Source organism: Notothenia rossii (genome assembly GCF_949606895.1).
Source record: "Notothenia rossii genome assembly, contig: scaffold_205, whole genome shotgun sequence".
Lineage (NCBI taxonomy): Eukaryota > Metazoa > Chordata > Actinopteri > Perciformes > Nototheniidae > Notothenia > Notothenia rossii.
The window spans coordinates 46,488-66,687 of NW_027640338.1; the positions used below are offsets into that span (position 1 = coordinate 46,488).

At 41.8% G+C, this 20,200-nt stretch overlaps 1 protein-coding gene across 2 annotated transcripts; it reads left to right on the forward strand.

Moving 5' to 3' along the window:
- The first annotated feature begins 4,118 nt into the window (after nt 1-4,118).
- LOC307026771 (mixed lineage kinase domain-like protein) lies at nt 4,119-19,051 on the forward strand. 2 transcript variants are annotated; one of them, XM_079694901.1, is made up of 12 exons: nt 4,119-4,136; nt 5,169-5,435; nt 10,039-10,492; nt 11,786-11,884; nt 12,049-12,232; nt 12,399-12,499; nt 13,885-14,020; nt 14,192-14,276; nt 14,375-14,514; nt 14,607-14,656; nt 15,077-15,214; nt 18,089-19,051. In XM_079694901.1, exons 3-12 carry the CDS (start codon nt 10,045-10,047, stop codon nt 18,136-18,138), a joined length of 1,431 nt encoding a protein of 476 aa, XP_079551027.1. In that variant the 5' UTR covers nt 4,119-4,136; nt 5,169-5,435; nt 10,039-10,044; the 3' UTR covers nt 18,139-19,051. The 2 variants fall into 2 exon arrangements, with proteins under 2 accessions (XP_079551027.1, XP_079551026.1); XM_079694900.1 differs by lacking the exon at nt 4,119-4,136 and adding an exon at nt 4,929-5,018.
- The last annotated feature ends 1,149 nt before the right edge of the window (nt 19,052-20,200 follow it).

Sequence of the window (20,200 nt, forward strand, 5' to 3'; positions counted from 1 at the left end):
TTCAAAAATACAGATAAAAAACAAATCAAATCTACAAATCAAATCCTGTAGCAGTTCTTAGGATTTAGCAGCCCGGTATATATTACATTTATTAAAGATGGCACATGTATATAAAGTATATATTGCACATAGTTTGACGGTATTTAACAGCAGCAAGTTACACAATCTACAAAATACAAGATACGTACCTTGTAACAGTAACAAGGGTTTAGCAGCCAGGTATAAATTACACGGCATATATATATATTCCACATATTGCACATATTACACAAAGTTGGTTTGTATTTAGCAGCAAGGGGTGTTATAGTCTGTGTTGTGGTGTGTGTGTAGGAGGGTCTACTAGGGGCAGTGCTGGTTGTAAAGTCTGACCGCTGCAGGAAGGAAGGACCTGCGGTATCTGTGTGACAGGTGGGGTGCAGCAGCCTGTCGCTGAAGGTGCTGCACAGTGAGGACAGGGTGTGCTGGAGGGGCAGTAAGAAATATTAGGTTCAATTTAATATGATTGCTTTCAACTAACCTCAATCAACAAGCGATGATTAAATATTGATACCATTGTTTATGTTGTGTGATTGGATTTGTGCTTATTGGAAATGTGTTTCTATTTATGACATGTTGAGTGATTGATTTATGACCCGCCATAAACCCTTAGTCCCGCCCCTAAACCCCTTTGATGTGACAGGTGTCAGTGCACCTGTTGTAGTGACCTCTAATAAACCATTGCCTTCATTCTTTTTATGACTTGTTTGCTCACCTATTGTCGTTGTAATCCCGCCTATAAGGTACTGTTCCTAAATAGTGGTGTAATAATACTCACACACAGGCATCAAAAAAATCTTGAAAAATCTTGATGCTGGGCGTGTCTGAAGCTTGGCGATTTTTTGCGAGCAACGCGACCAACAACCAATCACATGAAGCTCCCGCCCCCGACATACAAAGCAATAGAGAGGCGAAGTCACGCCCATCTACTTCCGGTCCATGGGACCCCGGAAGCGAAAAATTATACATTGAATTCAATGGAGAGAGAAAACGTATCTTTTGATCCCGTTTGAATTGTGCCACGAACTACACATATGATGTTTGTCAATCTTAAACAATCATTTCCATGTCAAAAAAGTCACATTTTGTCGTAAAACTGTTGAAATATAAGACTATGAAAAATACGCGACTACAAAGACTACAAATCCCAAATCCCATTCTGGGTCGCGCATGTGATGTCACAGACGATAATGCTCCAAGTGGTTGAGACTCGTAATTAAAGCGAAGAAGAAGATTTCATAACTGATTTATTCCCTCCAATAAATATAAGAGATTGCTCCAATAAATTCACTTTTACAAGATGCCTGTGTGCTTTGTACCATGTTGTAATCACAAAAGTGATCATACCACTTGCTCGTTCTATCGCTTCCCGTCTGATGAAAGGACCAGGAGTCGCTGGATCAGACATATCAGGTAATATCATAGATAATATACATGTTGTGCATGGAACATAGTCAAGTTAGCTACCTAGCTAGTAGCGACGAGTAGCGAGCACGTTAGTTAGCATTACATTACTTAGCCTTGTCATTTTTAGTAGCCTTACCATGAAGTTATTATTTTATTACATGAAGTACACCAAAATGTTAAACAGTAAGAGTAGTCATCATGGTAAGTATTTCGTGAAACATTTGAAGAGTAGCCTACTGCGCCCTCCACCGGGTGCTAAGAAAGCAGTTCAGGGAGAGTCGAAGGAAGGCAGGCAGCTTTGCATGACATTCTTCTGGACATGTGTCATTGTGATGACAGTGAGGGTGAGTCAATCTGTTTGTTGGAAAGACAGTAGTTGAGTGATTACTGAGAGAAAATTATTAAAAGAGATAATTATTCAGTGTTGTTTCTTTAAAGTGTTGTTACTGACCTTTTTCTCTTTTATTTTCTTTACCTCACCTGTAACTGCTGAGACCCTGAGGAACATGCACACTGACCTGCTCTGGCAACCTGATTTCCACTGTACGTAATAGTATTTGGTTATGGTATATTATTTATATACATCAAAGGCACAATGCACCCCCCAGAGACACATGTATTGAGTGTGATATTTTGCATTGGTCATGTGAAATCATCTTTACATACTAGAAAACTGTAGGAGCGGCAACTTGTTTTGAAATTGAATTTTTAATATCTGATAATAAAGTTGATCTGTTTTCTTTATTCTTCTCTCTCCCCAGCTCCATCCATCACCATTCTCTGTTCCTGCAGGTCCTGCTTGCTAATCAATGCTTTATTGTTTTACACAATTACAAATAAAGTCAATGTATTGTATGACATGAAGTTGTGCTTCATTCTGAGTCAATAATAAATTCATTCTGCCTTCAACTGCAAAATGATTGCGGACTGCACCGACATCCATGTAGCTGCCCCCCAGTAAGATGAACCAAGCAAAGCTGACACAAAGCTGTGCTCTTAAGTTGACATGAAGAATTTGTGAAATATTGGTAATTATTTGGAAAAAATGACTGACGATGCAGAAAACTTTTTTATTTAGGAACAGTGGTCTGGTGAAGCATTTATCACTACATATGTGTCGCACTTAAAAGGCCAAACACACCTCGTTTACAACTCCCCAGTTGACAGCCATGACTCCGTCTAAATTGTACCCCCCAAGCACCCTCTTCATGAGGGACGCGCATGGAATGGATGAAAGTCCCGACCTCAGCACAGCACCAAAATTGCTGGCTGTCAACCTGCCCTGCCTTTGTAACTGCCACTGAGGATTTGTCCGCTGTCCTACGGTGGCTGTCTGGACGGCAGCTTGCTGGTCTCTGCTCAGTCGCATTGAGGCAAGAATTGCCTCAAGCCCCCGACCCCCATGCTCCTTCACCAGCTCCGGCACGTTGAAAATGGCCTGATGTTGAGGCTGCAGCTCCGGCTCAGGTGACAAAAGCCATGCCATGCCACGCTGCGCCCCTCAGTGCAGACCTGAACCAGTCTACTTCCTCAGTGGCGATGTCTCTGGCCAGTGGGTTGTATGTCTCCTCTTGCTGTTGGTATAGTTGAGACACCGGCTGGACTACTTTTGAAGTGCCAGGCTTCCTCCACTGGCACTCAACTTCTGTGGAGCTGATCTGCCACATGGCAAATATTGCCAATGCTGCAGCGTGGCTGCATTTGTACATCCTCCGTGCACAACCACAGACAGCGCTCTGCATCGCGCCATCCTCTCCCATGTAGATCTGTACAAATAAAGTAAGTACCATGTTTGTTAACATGCTATAATAGATTGAATGAGCAATACAAGGATGGTCCAGATCTGGGGGTGGGAGGGTTTATTTTTCCATAGTTTTGTCCTCTTGTCTGATTGTTGTTGTTTGTTTTTTCTGATTTTTTTGTAATTTGTGTTGTATTGGTTGTGATTGTACATTGTATTTTTTTAAATGTGTATTACATTTTTGAAAAACATTTGATCAACAAAAAAGGATTTGGTCAGGATCTAGACTCAGTGTGTTGTTTATGAATTAATCAATGCTCTCTACATTAGGAAAACACATACCAGTGTACCAGAGGGAGTCACACACAGCTGTGCCTAGATAACCAAACAAATTGACAAGATAACCAAAATCCTTGAATCTACACACAGCAAATAAACTCAAATGACACAACGAGATGTAAAAAGGAGATCACACATATAGTCGATATAAAACTGTCCGCTTCAATCTGAAGAGCAAATAAAACAAAACACGGGAGTGTACCTTGTTCTTGTGAACACTAATGTTATCCACAGCATACACACCCGTATACAGTACACCCGTTCTAGGTTCTGATTGGCTCTCTAGGTTGGCATTCTAGCTTCTGACTGGCTGTCCAGGTTGTCAATCACAGCCGTGGTTCATATTATGCTAGTCGACTCGTAACATCGCTAAACTTTTTTTCTTGAAGGTTTTCTCAGTCAACTAATGCTATTGATAACAGTAACATAAATTAACACAGCCCTGCACACTGCAGTCATTATATGCCGGGTCTGTGGTTCATCATCTTCTTTTTCATTCTCCTCCTTATTGACTGACATTAACCTTTAACATTGCACTCATGTTACTCACCGAAACCTTGTAAAGCCGGTCCCGCATGCTGGCTCTTACAGAACCGACTAACTCCCCTTTCGTGTAAGTACAGCTCTCAACGTGCCCAGACTTGTAGTGATTTTCACCTCGTTTTATACTTTTATTCTCATTCTGAAAGAATGAGGTGAAATGTGCCAATGTGACGGCCATCTTTGTGTTGGTGACGCGTATTGTGCGGGACCAGAGACATGTACTTCACTGAGCGGCTTAACACAAAAAAATGTGTTACTTCACAGTTTTACGACACATTTTAATTTTAATTTTGACTTGCAAAATGTTCTTTTAAATTGACAAACATCATATGTGTCATTCGTGGCACAATTTAAATGGGATCAAAAGATACGTTTTCTCTCTCCATTGAATTCAATGTATAATTTTCCGCTTCCGGGGTCCCATGGAGGCTCCCGGAAGGGGAGGGACTTCGCCTCTCTATAGCAATGTTTAAACGAAGTAAACTGGATATAAACTCTCCAAACAGGCGAAAACCTACCAGTTTCACCCACTGTCTCTGCCTACTCCCTCCATGCCTGGTTCCTCCGGTTTGTATCCCGGTAAATAGTTGTGGTCGTAAAGAACCGGGTGATTTGCTACCGTAATTTCTCGTTTGGAATATGAGGAAATGAACTGCGGTCTGGCTCTCCCAGCTTGCACGCGGTTTGGTTGGCTAGCGCTTGTACTGGCGAGATTTACATAAACGGGATTTGATTGGCTGATGCCAGCTTCGAAAGCATTGGGAGCATCAAAACTTGAACATTCCTCAACTTTTGATGCTCACGATGCTTGCAAAGCCATGCTCCGCTCCCCACAATGCAGTTCGGCGAAGATTAAAAATCTCCTACGTCAGCCCATTCAAGTGAATGGTCGAAGCTTTGAAAGATTTTTGTCATGCCTGTGTGTGGACGGGCCGTTATTGACGCTTTTCTGGTAATATATGGTTATATGACATTTAAGGATGTCTTTTGAAGTTGTATAGGTAATAACACTTTATGACCCGTGACTAATTTCCCTCGTCCCTCCCCCTTCTTTTCTTTTGTCCTCCACCCCTGCTGATCCGTGTGACTCTGTCCCTGTCAGGTGTCAGATCACCTCCTCCCTCCCACCCCTGCCGTCAGAGCCCCAGATCTCATCTACTCTGCGCCTCCTGCTGTGATTAAAACTCCTGCTCAGAGGGGTACAATACATAAACCCTTGGTGTGTCACGAGCATGAGTCACACTTAGAGGAAGGACTACACTCAGAGAATAAGAGGAAGCAGCCGAGGGAGGAACTGACAGAAGTTAGTTTCATTTTGACACACAACAGGTTAAATCCCTCAGACGAGAGACTTTACATCAACTAAAAGGTAAAATACTGTTGTTGTTGTTGTTGTTATTGTTATACATCTTATCAACATGTAAACTCCTCTGCAGACGGCTCTGCTTGTGTCCTCTTGTTCCTGTTCAGTCTTCTGCAGATTCAGCATGTTTACAGTCGTTTCTGTGCAGCCGTACTTATTCAATTCAATTAAATTCAAAGCCTTTATTTATTCAGGTGAAAACCCTTTGAGATCCTTGACCTCTTTTTCAATGGTGACCTGCTATTCACTATACAGACTGGTTTTTGCACGTTTGCTGAAGAGGAACTTTCCTCGCTGGGTGAACTTGTTGAAGACGGACTCAAAGACAAGTTATTACCCCCCGGGCAACACAAAGCTATCATTCGTGGGAACGACAGGGGGGAACAGAAAAGAAGAAGTTGTTGAAAATAGTCAAAGCGGCTTGTGAGTTTCGGACGGACAAGAAATCCAAACATACTCACAATCTGTGTCCTTGAAAGCTTTAGGAAAGTTGCTCAGTGTTGGAGCTATATTTCGATTGATATTATTTAATAGTTAAACATTTATTTTCTCGCTGTTTTTTGTTTATAGTAAATGTAATATTATTTAGTGTTATTATGAGTTAGTTAAAGTAGTTTTATGCTTTTATTTTGAAGGAGTATTTGGGCACTGGGTGATTAGGGCACCTGAGGCCTGTACTACGAAGCTGGTTCAACCTAACCTGGATAAGCTACCTCCGAGACCCGACCACGGATAAGCGGGAGAAGATGGATGGATGGATGGATGGATGGATGGATGGATGGATGGATGGATGGATGGATGGATGGATGGATGGATAAGTTAGTTAAAGTAGTTTTATGCTTTTATTCTGAAGGAGTATTTGGGCACTGGGTGATTGGGGCACCTGGTGTAATTGTATATACTGGAGACAGGTGGTGGTGGGAGCTGAGCACCAGTATGGCATATGGTTTTGACCAGGGCACGAGGAGGCCAGAGGAAAGGCACAGGGAAAGAGTGTTGAAACTGTGTTCGTTGCATATCGACATAGGAATAAACCATAAATAGAAAAGTAAAACAGAAAATGAACTTAAAAGTAAACGTCCTCTTGATCCAAGTCCAGGCAAGAGTCCTTTCTGTGCAAGGGTTAGGGTTACATTACATTAAGAATTGTAATTGTATTTTAATCTAGCAGCTTGCTTTACACCTTGATAATGCAAATATTGTGGTATCAAAAAGAAAGGAACGATGAAAAAAAGAAATGTAAATCACAATGAAGGGAAATGGATCTTTAAAAATCCAACACAGTTCATGGTTCACTCAAATGTAACTGTGAAAGTGCAATCAAATAGAGAGTATTAATGTAGGTCAGCTTGTCCGGACCCATTTTTATTCTACTCATAAAAGTGGGTAGTGTTTTTATCAGCCGTGTCAACAGAATAGCTATGATGACAATGTCGGCTTTCAGTTTGTAAAGATAAATATCTCTTTGGTTTAAGTACAAATATCTGCAGCAGTAATGAAACCAATGTGATAGTTAGCAAATGGTAATGCCATCTCCTGCTGTGTGTCATCATGCAGGTATGTGCATGACAGAAATTGAACAGACTATTATTTATTTTTCTGGCTATAAGGTGTTATCAGTCTCTCTCTGGAGGATCAGGGCTTGTCCGTGCGTCCTCTGTCTGCTTCCCTTGCTTTGCTTTCTGTTTGTAGGATTGCATCCCTTCATGTTTTAACCTGTCTTCTGTTGTGTATTTTAAGATGTGTCTGTCTAAACTGGTTTTGCATGCTTCTTAGATGTCCCACTTTGCATAATTCTGCTTATACATTCATTCATAATTAAGCTTTTTATCCTGTGTGACTTTTCAGAACCACTTTATAATAAGACTATAAAAGGTTTACGAATAGTTTGTAATACATTTATTAATTAGGTTGTGAACACTTTATAAATTATTAATAAGCTTTTACAAGACATGAGATAAACAGGGCAACTGTGACCGGTTGCTTGCCAAATAGTGAGCCCACATGTGTCTACTGCTAAGCCTCATAGTGGCTGCTTAGATTACTTCGTCTCCTTCATCAGCCAGCATCCTTGGTAGCTGTTGCTCACTGAGTGGATTCTCGCTAATAAGCCAACATAAGGCTTAGTCATCTTGCCAAATAGTGAGCCTGTATTGATGTATGAAACCTATGTTAGAACTGGTTTAAAAATGGTTCTTAATGATGAATAAAGTGTTTTCAACCTAATTCATAACCTAATTATAAACCCTTTATGAATCCTTTATTAGGGTAGTCTTATTGTAAAGTGGTACCGACTTTTCTTATATTACGTGTTCTGTGTTTTATTGGCTGATTTAAAGGTCCCATGTCACGGCCATTTCTACTGATCATAATTCCATTGTTGAGGTCTACTAGAATAGATTTACATTGTTCAATGTTCCAAACTCACATTGGTTTCTCATACAGCATCTCTGTATAGTATGTGTATTCACTCTCTGTCCTACACGGCTTGTTGGAGCTCCTGCCCCCCCCCCCCCCCTGGGTGTTTGTGTGCGGAGCCGCGGCTGAGAAAAGATAAGGCTGAGTGAGTGTGTGTGAGGAGCTCCGCGGATTGGTCCATTTGGACCTGGGTTTCGTTACGACACTATACTGAGGAAGAAAACAATGGAAAAAGAGAAATGTCCAACGAGGCGTTCTGGGGCAGCATAGACAGGTCTTCTCTGTGTTAGAGTTTTACTCGCTACAGGGTGTACTTTGAGGGTTTGTGACTCTGCAGACCGTTTACATGCAGAACGACCTTCATAACACACAAGGGGACGGGTAATAACCAGAAAAGCATGACATGGGACCTTTAATGATCAATAGAACCCCCCAGGGGAAACCTGAAAATCAGCTTAATAGGGCCCCTTTAAAGTATGTAAACATATCCTGAGAATGAACAAAATGTGTGCCCTTTAGGTAAGAAGATGTAAAATGAAAATCAAAGCATTAGCTTCAGTTCAGCTTCTGCTTTGATTTAATGCAGCGGTTTTCAAAGTGTGAGGCGCGCCTCCCCTGGGGGGCGCCAGAGAGCTTCAGGGGAGGCGCAGCGTGAGACACAAAGGAACGAGAAAAAGACGAGTAAAGCGACACTTGCCCACTTGTGGCTGTCTGTGGAGACCGAGTTCCCCCACCTCGCCAAAAAGGCTGTAAAAGTGCTCATTCCCTTCACCTCCACCTACCTGTGTGAGTGCTCACTCCCTTCACCTCCACCTACCTGTGTGAGTGCTCATTCCCTTCACCTCCACCTACCTGTGTGAGTGCTCACTCCCTTCACCTCCACCTACCTGTGTGAGTGCTCATTCCCTTCACCTCCACCTACCTGTGTGAGTGCTCATTCCCTTCACCTCCACCTACCTGTGTGAGTGCTCATTCCCTTCCCCTCCACCTACCTGTGTGAGTGCTCATTCCCTTCACCTCCACCTACCTGTGTGAGTGCTCATTCCCTTCCCCTCCACCTACCTGTGTGAGTGCTCATTCCCTTCCCCTCCACCTACCTGTGTGAGTGCTCATTCCCTTCACCTCCACCTACCTGTGTGAGTGCTCATTCCCTTCACCTCCACCTACCTGTGTGAGTGCTCATTCCCTTCACCTCCACCTACCTGTGTGAGTGCAGGTTTTCCGCATTGACTTTGATCAAAAGCAAGTACCGGTCAAGGCTGCAGCCAGAGGATGATCTTCGTTTATTCCTGTGTTAATCAAAGACGCAGACTCATTGTTCCCACTAAAGTAGGGGTGAGTGTAATAAGGAGGCAAAGTTGACGTTCAGTGTGTTACCGGGAGCATATACAAATTTATCCACCATGTTGAAAATGTTAAAAAAAAAGATGTCTTGAGAACACGGCGTGCGGAAATATACGGGTCGTGCTGCAGCTAGATGTGCCTGTCCTCTGTAAGAAGGTGTCGGCGACTGACATGCAAGGAAGAACGGCTGTCCACAGGCTGTTCCAACTTTAACAACTGTATTAACTTCCAGGGTAGTGAATTGAACATGCAATTGTAATTGGGTGTGTGGTATATTTTCATGCATGTTCCACAACACACAAACTGAACAACACTCAATTTTCCGATCAGCGTCCTTGCGATCTTGTTATAATAACAAGTGCACGTTACTGATGCAATATGGTTGAGACCATTCGGGCTTATTCTAGAGGGGTGCAAGGAATAGTCCAAGTAGTGGGGGAGTTTTATACAATATGTTTAAAACATAAAAATAAAACGGTTTAAAAAAGTTATTGTTTAATGTTTTAAGGAGGTGACGCTACTCAGCCAATCAAATCGGTGCCGTCAGCACGATAGATTCAAACACACACAGAGACACGACAAGAGGAGAGAAACAGTCGAAGTAATTTCAAATGGCGGAAGGTAGACGGCGAAAACAGAGCATTTAATTACATTTTCTCTCACTGGACCTCTTTGAAATGCAATTGAATACCCCTGCATTATAGCAACAACAACAATAATAATAATAATAATAATAATAATAATAATTGGGAGGGGGGGCGCGGCTGTTCTTATGTTCTCTGAGGGGAGGCTCACCTACCCACACTTTGAAAACCCCTGATTTAATGGATGTTCCCCCTCTTTCCAGCTGCTCATGGACAGCATTGAATTCATCGTGTCCATCGCCTCCAAGATCTACTCCCTGGTGGAGAATGTGAAGGCCAACAAGAAGCGATGCCGTCGTGTTTGCGATCGCGTCAAAGCTCTAGAGCATCTGGTGCAGTCCATCCAGCAGAGAGAGAAGGGACAAACCTCTGCAGACGTAGAACGATGCCTCAAGGAACTCTCCATCACTCTGCAATCAGCGAAGGAGGTCATGGAGAAATACTCAGGGGAATCTTTCATGAAGCGAGTGCTGAAGTCTGGCAGCCACGAAGACGAGTTCAGCAGCTTGAACGACCGCCTCAACGACGCCCACCAGGTCCTTTCAGGATCTCTGCAGGTGGAGCATGGCAACATCCTGCTGAAGGGGTTTGAACAATCCACCAGGGAGGAACAGGACGAGAAGGACAGGAAGCAGGATGACAGTGAGCTGAAGATACGTGAGGGCAAACTGATGGTGGCTTTGTAGAGTTTCAGAACCTTGATTTGTGTTCGAACTTCCAGTTAGAGCGTAATTGCAATTACTTTGCCTAGCGTCATTAGCTTTATCAACTTTATCTTGCCAAATAAACGTTTGTAAGATGTTCTAAATGTACTTTTATTAGATAATAACACTTTTTCCAGTTAAGAAACTAACCATTTATATCACCAATACATGATTAGTTTATCCATATAGAACATATTTGGTCATTTAAGGCAATGTTTTGAGCTGTTAGCAGCCGGTCAGCTTAAAAAAACTCACATGTCAACAATGTTTGTATCATAACTCTCCCTGCCTGCAAGGTAGGCACAAACGCTAGCTACATAGCTAACATTCGCTAGCCAGCTTGTTAGATAGGTAGCTAATGTAAGCTAGCTTGTAAAGTATATAGCTAATGTTCGCTTGCCATCTTGATGATAGGTACAGTTATCATTGCTGGCCAGCTTGTTAGATAGCTAACATCTACTAGTTAGTCTGTTAGATAAAAAACTAACGTTTACTAGTTAGATGGATAGCTAACATTCGCTAGCTTGATACCCCACTGTTTTTTTTTTATTTAAAAGTGTAAAGGTCCCCTATTATACTATTTTTCAGCAATATATTATAGATCTCAGGTATACAGAACATGTCTCAGAAGTATTTGTCTGAAACACCAAACAGATCATTGCAGCATCCCATAATCCCCTCTGTTTCCGCCCTGTTCCAAAAGTGCGGATTCTCTGTCTGTATCTTTCAATGCTAATGAGCTGCTGCTGGCCACGCCCCTCTGAGAACTCTAAGAGGAGATTCAGGTGATAAGGTGGGAGAGGGGGGTTACCTTGGTTGGTGATTGGCGAATGGTTACACAAGCCAAAAAAACAGGTTTTTATACAAATGTATCAGGACAAAGAGAGGGGGTCTTTGTTCCTGAAACTTTCAGAATCTCTTTACACAGACTTACACATATTGATGTAGAAAATACATGAAAAAGCAGATTTTGCCTAATAGGTGACCTTTAAAAGGAAAGCAAAGACGCATGAGTTTGAGGAACTTCGGCACTTCCTGGACCTTGTAGTCCCTCAAAGTCCAGGTTGAAATAAAGCTTAATGACAAAACATTCTTCACATTTTCGTATGACAGTATCAAAACTTAAACATACTGACTATCAGATAAAAGGACATGAAATCACATCCCTGTGTAGGATATTTTGTGAAATCACAGCAACAAAGTGGTGTTTTATTTTTTACTTTATACGTGTTTGTTTCTACCTCAGTGCTACTGCAGTATGCGGAGGACCAGCGGCAGCATGCGGAGGTCCAGCAGCAGATGGCAAAAAAGTTGCAGGAAGACATTAATAAGATTCTGAAAATGTGTGAGTATAGCATAAACAGCATAATAATCAATGTCAGAACAATTTATCAGATTTGAGTCGCCTTGTTGTTGAAACCTTCTATATAAATAAATCTATCTTGCCTTAGTAGTTGGAGGAAACCAAAACCAGAGCTAAAACTAACTTTTGACCACATCTTTTTACAGTGGAGAAGCCCTACGATGTGGGCACCCAGATCATCAGACAGCAGGAGCTTAAATACGAGTCTGTTGACGGCCTGACCAAGAAGCCCTTCATGACAACACCAACCTCAGAGGTCTACAGAGGAGAGTACCATAGTTTCCCAGTGGTCATCAAGAGATACACTGACCCTGCGACCACCAGCATAAGGTCTGTGCACATTTCACGAGAATACCAATTTCCTTTTTCCTAATTGCGTTCATCATTTTTGTTCTTTTGGTGGATTTATTCACCTTAAAGACAAGCTGGAGGAGATAAGTGCTTGCTGTTACCGTTCCTTTTTTTCCCCTTCTTCCTCAATGCCACTGACATATAGCGAGGTGAAAAGAGGTTTCAAAAAGGATGTGAAAACCATGAAAGTGTTTCAGTCTCCCAACATCCTGCGAATGTATGGCATCTGTATCGAGGACGAGACGGGTGAGTGGACTGTAGCATACAATTCTGAATATAGAGTGGTGCAGCAATGAGTCCTCAAACCCGGGAATGAGTCAGCATTGTAGCTTGTCTGATTTCCTTGTCTTGAAGTCAAGGTCTGTGGTTAACACAAGCCGAAGAGACTTTGGTTCTTAGACACAAAATACATCAGTAAATACCCCACTGGAGAATGTCCTATTGGTCTTGGAAAGGGCAATTGCTCAATTATGACTAAATAAGAGTAATACACGTCATCCCTGTGAACATTAGCTGCCTTTAGCGTTGGTGATGTGAAGTCATGTGACCGTTCTGTAGTTCCTTTATAGCCCAACATTAGCCTCCTTTAGCTTAGCGATGGTGACGTGAAGTCATGTGACCGTGCTGTAGTTCCTTTATAGCCCAACATTAGTCTCCTTTAGCTTAGCGGTGGTGACGTGAAGTCATGTGACCGTGCTGTAGTTCCTTCATAGCCCAACATTAGCCACCTTTAGCTTAGCGGTGGTGACGTGAAGTCATGTGACCGTGCTGTAGTTCCTTTATAGCCCAACATTAGCCTCCTTTAGCTTAGCGTTGGTGATGTGAAGTCATGTGACCGTTCTGTAGTTCCTTTATAGCCCAACATTAGCCTCCTTTAGCTTAGCGGTGGTTACGTGAAGTCATGTGACCGTGCTGTAGTTCCTTTATAGCCCAACATTAGCCGCCTTTAGCTTAGCGGTGGTGACGTGAAGTCATGTGACAGTGCTGTAGTTCCTTTATAGCCCAACATTAGCCTCCTTTAGCTTAGCGGTGGTGACGTGAAGTCATGTGACCGTGCTGTAGTTCCTTTATAGCCCAGCATTAGCCTCCTTTAGCTTAGCGGTGGTGACGTGAAGTCATGTGACCGTGCTGTAGTTCCTTTATAGCCCAACATTAGCCTCCTTTAGCTTAGCGGTGGTGACGTGAAGTCATGTGACCGTGCTGTAGTTCCTTTATAGCCCAGCATTAGCCTCCTTTAGCTTAGCGGTGGTGACGTGAAGTCATGTGACCGTGCTGTAGTTCCTTTATAGCCCAACATTAGCCTCCTTTAGCTTAGCGGTGGTGACGTGAAGTCATGTGACCGTGCTGTAGTTCCTTTATAGCCCAACATTAGCCTCCTTTAGCTTAGCGGTGGTGACGTGAAGTCATGTGACCGTGCTGTAGTTCCTTCATAGCCCAACATTTGCCTCCTTTAGCTTAGCGGTGGTAACGTGAAGTCATGTGACCTTGCTGTAGTTCCTTTATAGCCTATCGTTAGCTTTTTTCTTCTGGCAATTGCATTCATTGGTCCAACCCACCTACAAAAATACATAATTCATGCACCACTCCTTTAAAATGACAATAACTTGAGGTTGCCTTGTGACTTCCTGCAGGACCTAAACCTAAGTTTCTCATCATCATGGAGTACTGTGAGAAGGGAAGTCTGCGAGAGGTTCTAGACTCTGGTTGCACACTGAGCTGGAACCAGAAAGCTCGTATGTGCCGGGACGCAGCGCTGGGACTTTACCGGTTAGAATAACACAATCATTTATTTGATGTCCTGTTCATTATTGTTTGTTATGCACAGGAATGCTTTTTAAATGTCATTGTACCTGTACAATGACAATAAAGGAATTCAATTCAATTCAATTTAAAAGATAAAATGTCCCTTCATGATGATAACATCTGTGTCATTTTTAGACTGCACCAGTCTGAAGAAAAAGGTAAAGTTCATGGATGCATCAACAGCAGCAAGTTTCTGGTGGCTGACAGCTACACAGTCAAGGTACGGACACTGGTGCATGCTGGGATTGCTGACGGTCCAATGATTGGCGGTATTTAAGGCGTTGGGGGAAACTTATAAAGTCTTGGTGTGGTTTTCAGCTGGGAGGCTTTGAGTTTTCACAAACTGAGACGTCTCTGAGAAAGCCAACGAGGGGCGGGGTCAACAGGTCCTTCACCTACTCCTCTCCTGAGTTGCTGGAAGACATTAACAGCTACAACAAAGAGTGTGAGGTTTACAGGTCAGATACTGTCCCTCTGGACATCAGGTTCATTCAGACATTGCATGTTTGTTTTCAATGCTGTACGATAACTTTGAAATGTTGCCCTTCAGCTTTGGAATCGTCCTCTGGGAAGTTGCAACTGGACGCAAACCTTTTGACGGTATGTATCTGCAGAACACAGCCAGGACTCTCCAACTCTAGATGTGATTGCAACATCTAAAAAAAAAAGGACCTCATGGTTGATCGACGTTACAGAAAAATATTAAATGCTGTCCTTTGCTGGGTTGGGGACCACTGATCTAAATCACATACAGAAATTAGTAGAAGTTAAAAACAACATTAAAGATATGAAATCAAAGCACAGCTGCACCTGACTCTTCTTGTACAATTAGCTTGTTTTCTAGATACATTGTTTTGGTCTGTAAATATCAGAAACGTTGACTAAGAACGAGGAACATGAATGTCTGAACAGAAGGGCAATCCATCCAAAAGTGTGGACTAAAATGGTGCTGCTAGCATGACTAAAACTACAATGTGGTCTTATTATTTTGTCCTTATTGTGTTCGTGATTTTCTTTCAGGTTTGACCTTTAAAGAAGTCCATCAGAAAGTATTCGTAGAAAAATACCAGGAGCCGCTTGACGACTGTCCCAAAGAACTAGGACTTCTGATCAACGCCTGCTGGGCCTACGATCCCTTCCACAGACCGTCTGCTGGAGGTAACTTACCGCCATCACCATGTTCACCTTTAGGTAAAACAGGTATCTGCTAGACCGGTGGTTTTCAACTGGTGGGACCCATTTCAAGTGGGTCGCAGATGTGTGAGTGAAGGAAAAACAATGTAGAAAAAAATATATTTCCTTTTTTTTTTTGTTTAGGGGGGGAGGGGAAAGTCAAACTTTTATTTTCAAGGCCCAGTAGGCGCTGGACTGGAAGTACCGGAGACCATGAACGGTTTTGAAAACTTCTGTCACGTAGTGATCATCTTCTCAATAAAACATCTTTGCTGATGTTTTTCCGAGTCTTCTGGCCAATCAGAATCAAGATTGTTGCCGGAAGTCCCCACGGAGAATAACTTTGCCGTAGAACTATTCTTTATACATCCATGGGTACAACTTCAGATAAAAATGAACACATAATGAAATATGACCCCCGGTTTGATGATTGACAGGTCACAGAGCAATGGGAGCTATCTACCCTTACCCACAATTTAAAGTAAGTCACACAGACTATCTCCTCTTTGCTCTTCTCTCTGAGTGGAGCAGCAAGATGTCAGAACAAAGTGAAAAACAAACAATGGCATAAAATATTATTAATATTTTCTTCTCAGAGTGTACCAGAATGGGTAGTTTATATATTAGTATTTCAAAAAATCTCCTGGGGGAGAATCCCCCCTGACCCCCCTGCTGGGGTTGGGTTTTCAGCATGTGTGCCTTTTTATGTTATACAGTTCGGCTTTGATTCCATCATCTCATTAAACTAGAGATGTCCCGATCCGATCACTTGATCGGGGATCGGAGCCGATCACGTGATTTTCAAAAGATCGGGAGAAAAAAATCGGGGATCGGGATTTAAAAAAAAAAAAAAAAAAAAATTAAATACTTTTTTTAAATGTTGTATTCAATGTTACAAAACAAAAATGACCATGTTCAAGTCTTAAAGTCATCCTGAGGCCTTAGTTTTGGTTTCAAAGGACAGAACATCATGTGTGTGTTGCTTCTTTGGGGCTTGTTTTCATAGACCTGGTTGCTTATTTCTCTCAAATCTGGCAACAGAGTGGGCGCAGTGTCTAATTGTAGCAGTAAGCTAACGAGTACTGAAAAGCTTTATTTTGTTTTGATCCAATGCTGCACAACTGAACTGATCCAATGCTGCTGTGAAAGAAAGAAGCTATATCCATGTTGGATAGAATATCCAATTTAAATAAAAAAAATAACCTTAAGGGACAACTTGAATGCTTTTTTTCCTCTTAATGCATTGCATAAAGATCGGATCGGGAAAAATCGGTATCGGCAAATTGTCAAAATCAAATGATCGGAATCGGATCGGGAGCAAAAAAAGGTGATCGGGACATCCCTACATTAAACCTTAATTAAAAGCATACTTTAGTTCTGTGAAGGGATATAAGGGATATATACACTGTACTTCACTTTAATTAATAATGTATGCTGAAAAGAGTATATTTTACTGCACGATTTTTTGTTGAATAGATTTGAGTGGTTACAAATTTCGGGTCGCGATTTATTGACTAAGGAAAAAGTGGGTCCCCAGGCCTGACCAGTTGAGAACCACTGTGCTAGACTGTCTTACAAAGGACAGAATTAAAGACCCTGACCCACAAAGCAGATTATCGCCGGTCTGCCAATTTTGAGCGTCTGTTGGCATGTTCTATGCGGTGAGTCCCGCACTGTCAGCAAATAAACCTCAAAGTTAACTCTGGTTGGCTGTTCAGCTTAAGCCAATCAGTGCATAGTTATAATAGTGTATAGAGTGACAGTTGCAGTGGTGTCTCTACTTTAAAGAGTCCTCTCCTGCTGATGTTCAGGGGTATATCAGTATGTAGTGTCTCTACTTTAAAGAGTCCTCTCCTGCTGATGTTCAGGGGTATATCAGTATGTAGTGTCTCTACTTTAAAGAGTCCTCTCCTGCTGATATTCAGGTGTATATCAGTATGTTGTGTCTCTACTTTAAAGAGTCCTCTCCTGCTGATGTTCAGGTGTATATCAGTATGTAGTGTCTCTACTTTAAAGAGTCCTCTCCTGCTGATGTTCAGGAGTATATCAGTATGTAGTGTCTCTACTTTAAAGAGTCCTCTCCTGCTGATGTTCAGGTGTATATCAGTATGTAGTGTCTCTACTTTAAAGAGTCCTTTCCTGCTGATGTTCAGGTGTATATCAGTATGTAGTGTCTCTACTTTAAAGAGTCCTCTCCTGCTGATGTTCAGGGGTATATCAGTATGTAGTGTCTCTACTTTAAAGAGTCCTCTCCTGCTGATGTTCAGGTGTATATCAGTATGAAGTGTCTCTACTTTAAAGAGTCCTCTCCTGATGATGTTCAGGTGTATATCAGTATGTAGTGTCTCTGCTTTAAAGAGTCCTCTCCTGCTGATGTTCGGGTGTATATCAGTATGTAGTGTCTCTACTTTAAAGAGTCCTCTCCTGATGATGTTCAGGTGTATATCAGTATGTAGTGTCTCTACTTTAAAGAGTCCTCTCCTGCTGATGTTCAGGTGTATATCAGTATGTAGTGTCTCTACATGTCTCCATGCTTTAATGTTTCAAGAAGCTCTTTATTGTTCTCTTACTGCCTGTGCTGCAGCACCTCTTTTCACCCTCTGTCTGAAACCAAAGCCCAGTCTGCTCTGATTGGTTAGCTGGCCGGCTCTGTTGTGATTGGTCAACCGCTTAGAGATGTCCCCCATAGCCTATCACGTACAATGTGCTGGAGCGCTAGCCAATAGAAGTGTGAGTGTTACATAGTGAAGTCACTATGTTATGGGAAAACACAAAAAAAGCACAGTAGGGCCCTTTAACCGTAGAACTTCTCCAACAATAACAATACTAATATGGTGTGTCTCTCTCTCTCTCCCACAGTGCTGGTGGATCAACTGAAAACATGGGTGACACAGTTGGATAAGGTGTAAAGCCTTCATGCCTCTCAGTCTGCAGTACTCAGGGTTTCTGATCACGGATCTCCTCAGGAGACCAAATGATATGATACACTTATAAAGTTGTTCTATCGGAGAAGCCATTTCCAACCGCACTATTTGGTTCCTAACGGTTCTTAAGTCCTATCTTAGACTTCCCATCTTATCTAACCCTCAACACACTACTGCAGCTCTGTATAACTGTGAAAGCCATTCTTTAATCAGGACTTTATCTGTCCTGTCTTTGGTTCAAATGTGCATGAGACTGCATGTATCAGATCAGGGACACATTTTTTTTTAAAAGGGCATTTGTGATCCGCACCAGCGCTTGTTAAAGCCCAATTAAACATAGGCCTCTTAAAGCAAACATTGAACATCATTATCTTGGCATGCATTACACTAAAACCTGATGTTGTGTTACAAAAGAATTAAGCTGGAAGATGTGTTTTTATAGAAGATACTGTATGCATGTTATTGTGTTTTCAATCATGGGGTCTTGATTGAAAGCTTGGGGAATATGTAAACCAAGAGTATGGTGTTCAAACTATGTCTTATGGAGAAATATAACCGTTAGGAAGTATAAAAGCAACGGGATAATGTCTGGCATTGCTGGCACTGGCCATTCTGAGCTATAGCTGCTGCCATTTATTGGGGAAAAGCACATTTTAACTTCCCATTTTTATGTAAATGTCCAAGTGTGAGTCCATTGAATGTTAAGGAGCCAAAGCTTTAGCGGAAACACTGGAAATGTTGGTTGTTTTATACGTGGGAAATGTCTTCCTTAAACTGGGATCAAACCTGATGATAACTTCTATATAGTACACATAAAGTTTACAAGCTTAAAGATTACATTTTTACCTTTTATGTTTACCTTGATTCTCTGTGCCAATAAAAGTGGTGCTAGATTCAACGTGTGTTGTGGCTGACATGTCTTCAGGTGAATTTTCAAGTGTGAGTATGTTAGATAATGATCTTTGACTGGTAAATTATTTCATATTGTGGATGGATTTCAAATACATGAATGATACTGTATACAGCCTGGAGGCTCCAACAAAGATGGGAGACCAGGCAAGCTTACAATGTGGACATACAAAGGACATAACAAACCTGTGTGTGTGTGTGTGTGTGTGTGTGTGTGTGTGTGTGTGTGTGTGTGTGTGTGTGTGTGTGTGTGTGTGTGTGTGTGTGTGTGTACACACACACACACAATCAAATTTAAGGCCAACAAAAGAAGGAGAGCCGGCAGTATGGGAGGGTGTTGGCCTTTTATCCCCAGGCACCCAGGTGTGGCTCATCAGGTGGACGACTTGAACACCTGTAACACAAATTAGAGCCAGCAGCAGAGGTGGGAAGTAATGAAGTACAAATACTTTGTTCCTGTACTTAAGTACACTTTTTTGGTATCAGTACTTTACTCCACTACTTATTTTTCTGACGACTTTTTACTTTGACTTCTTACATTTTGAACATAAATACCTGTACTTTCTACTTCTTACATGTTGAACTCAAATACCTGTACTTTCTACTTCTTACATGTTGAACACAAATACCTGTACTTTCTACTTCTTACATTTTGAACACAAATACCTGTACTTTCTACTTCTTACATGTTGAACACAAATACCTGTACTTTCTACTTCTTACATGTTGAACTCAAATACCTGTACTTTCTACTTCTTACATGTTGAACACAAATACCTGTACTTTCTACTTCTTACATGTTGAACACAAATACCTGTACTTTCTACTTCTCTCATGTTGAACTCAAATACCTGTACTTTCTACTTCTTACATGTTGAACACAAATACCTGTACTTTCTACTTCTTACATGTTGAACTCAAATACCTGTACTTTCTACTTCTCTCATTTTCCCAACAGGCTGGTTCCTTTAGTCTGAATGTGTGTTTGGTGGCGTGATCATTATTATTTAGAGTCATTGCGTGCCTATTGATTTGAACACGATCCGTGTATCCATCATTTCCTGGTCTTCTCTAAAGAAGAGGAACCAATGAAAACGTTGTCATGTTGCCGTTGGTCACCATGGAAACATTCATTAGC

Bases quoted from the DNA above. Each gene is read 5' to 3' on its own strand.
- LOC307026771 (XM_079694901.1), top strand. From the start codon at position 10,045: ATGGACAGCATTGAATTCATCGTGTCCATCGCCTCCAAGATCTACTCC. The intron at 11,885-12,048 runs GTGAGTATAGCA...ATCTTTTTACAG, and splicing joins TAATAAGATTCTGAAAATGT to TGGAGAAGCCCTACGATGTG. The intron at 14,021-14,191 runs GTTAGAATAACA...TGTCATTTTTAG, and splicing joins GCAGCGCTGGGACTTTACCG to ACTGCACCAGTCTGAAGAAA.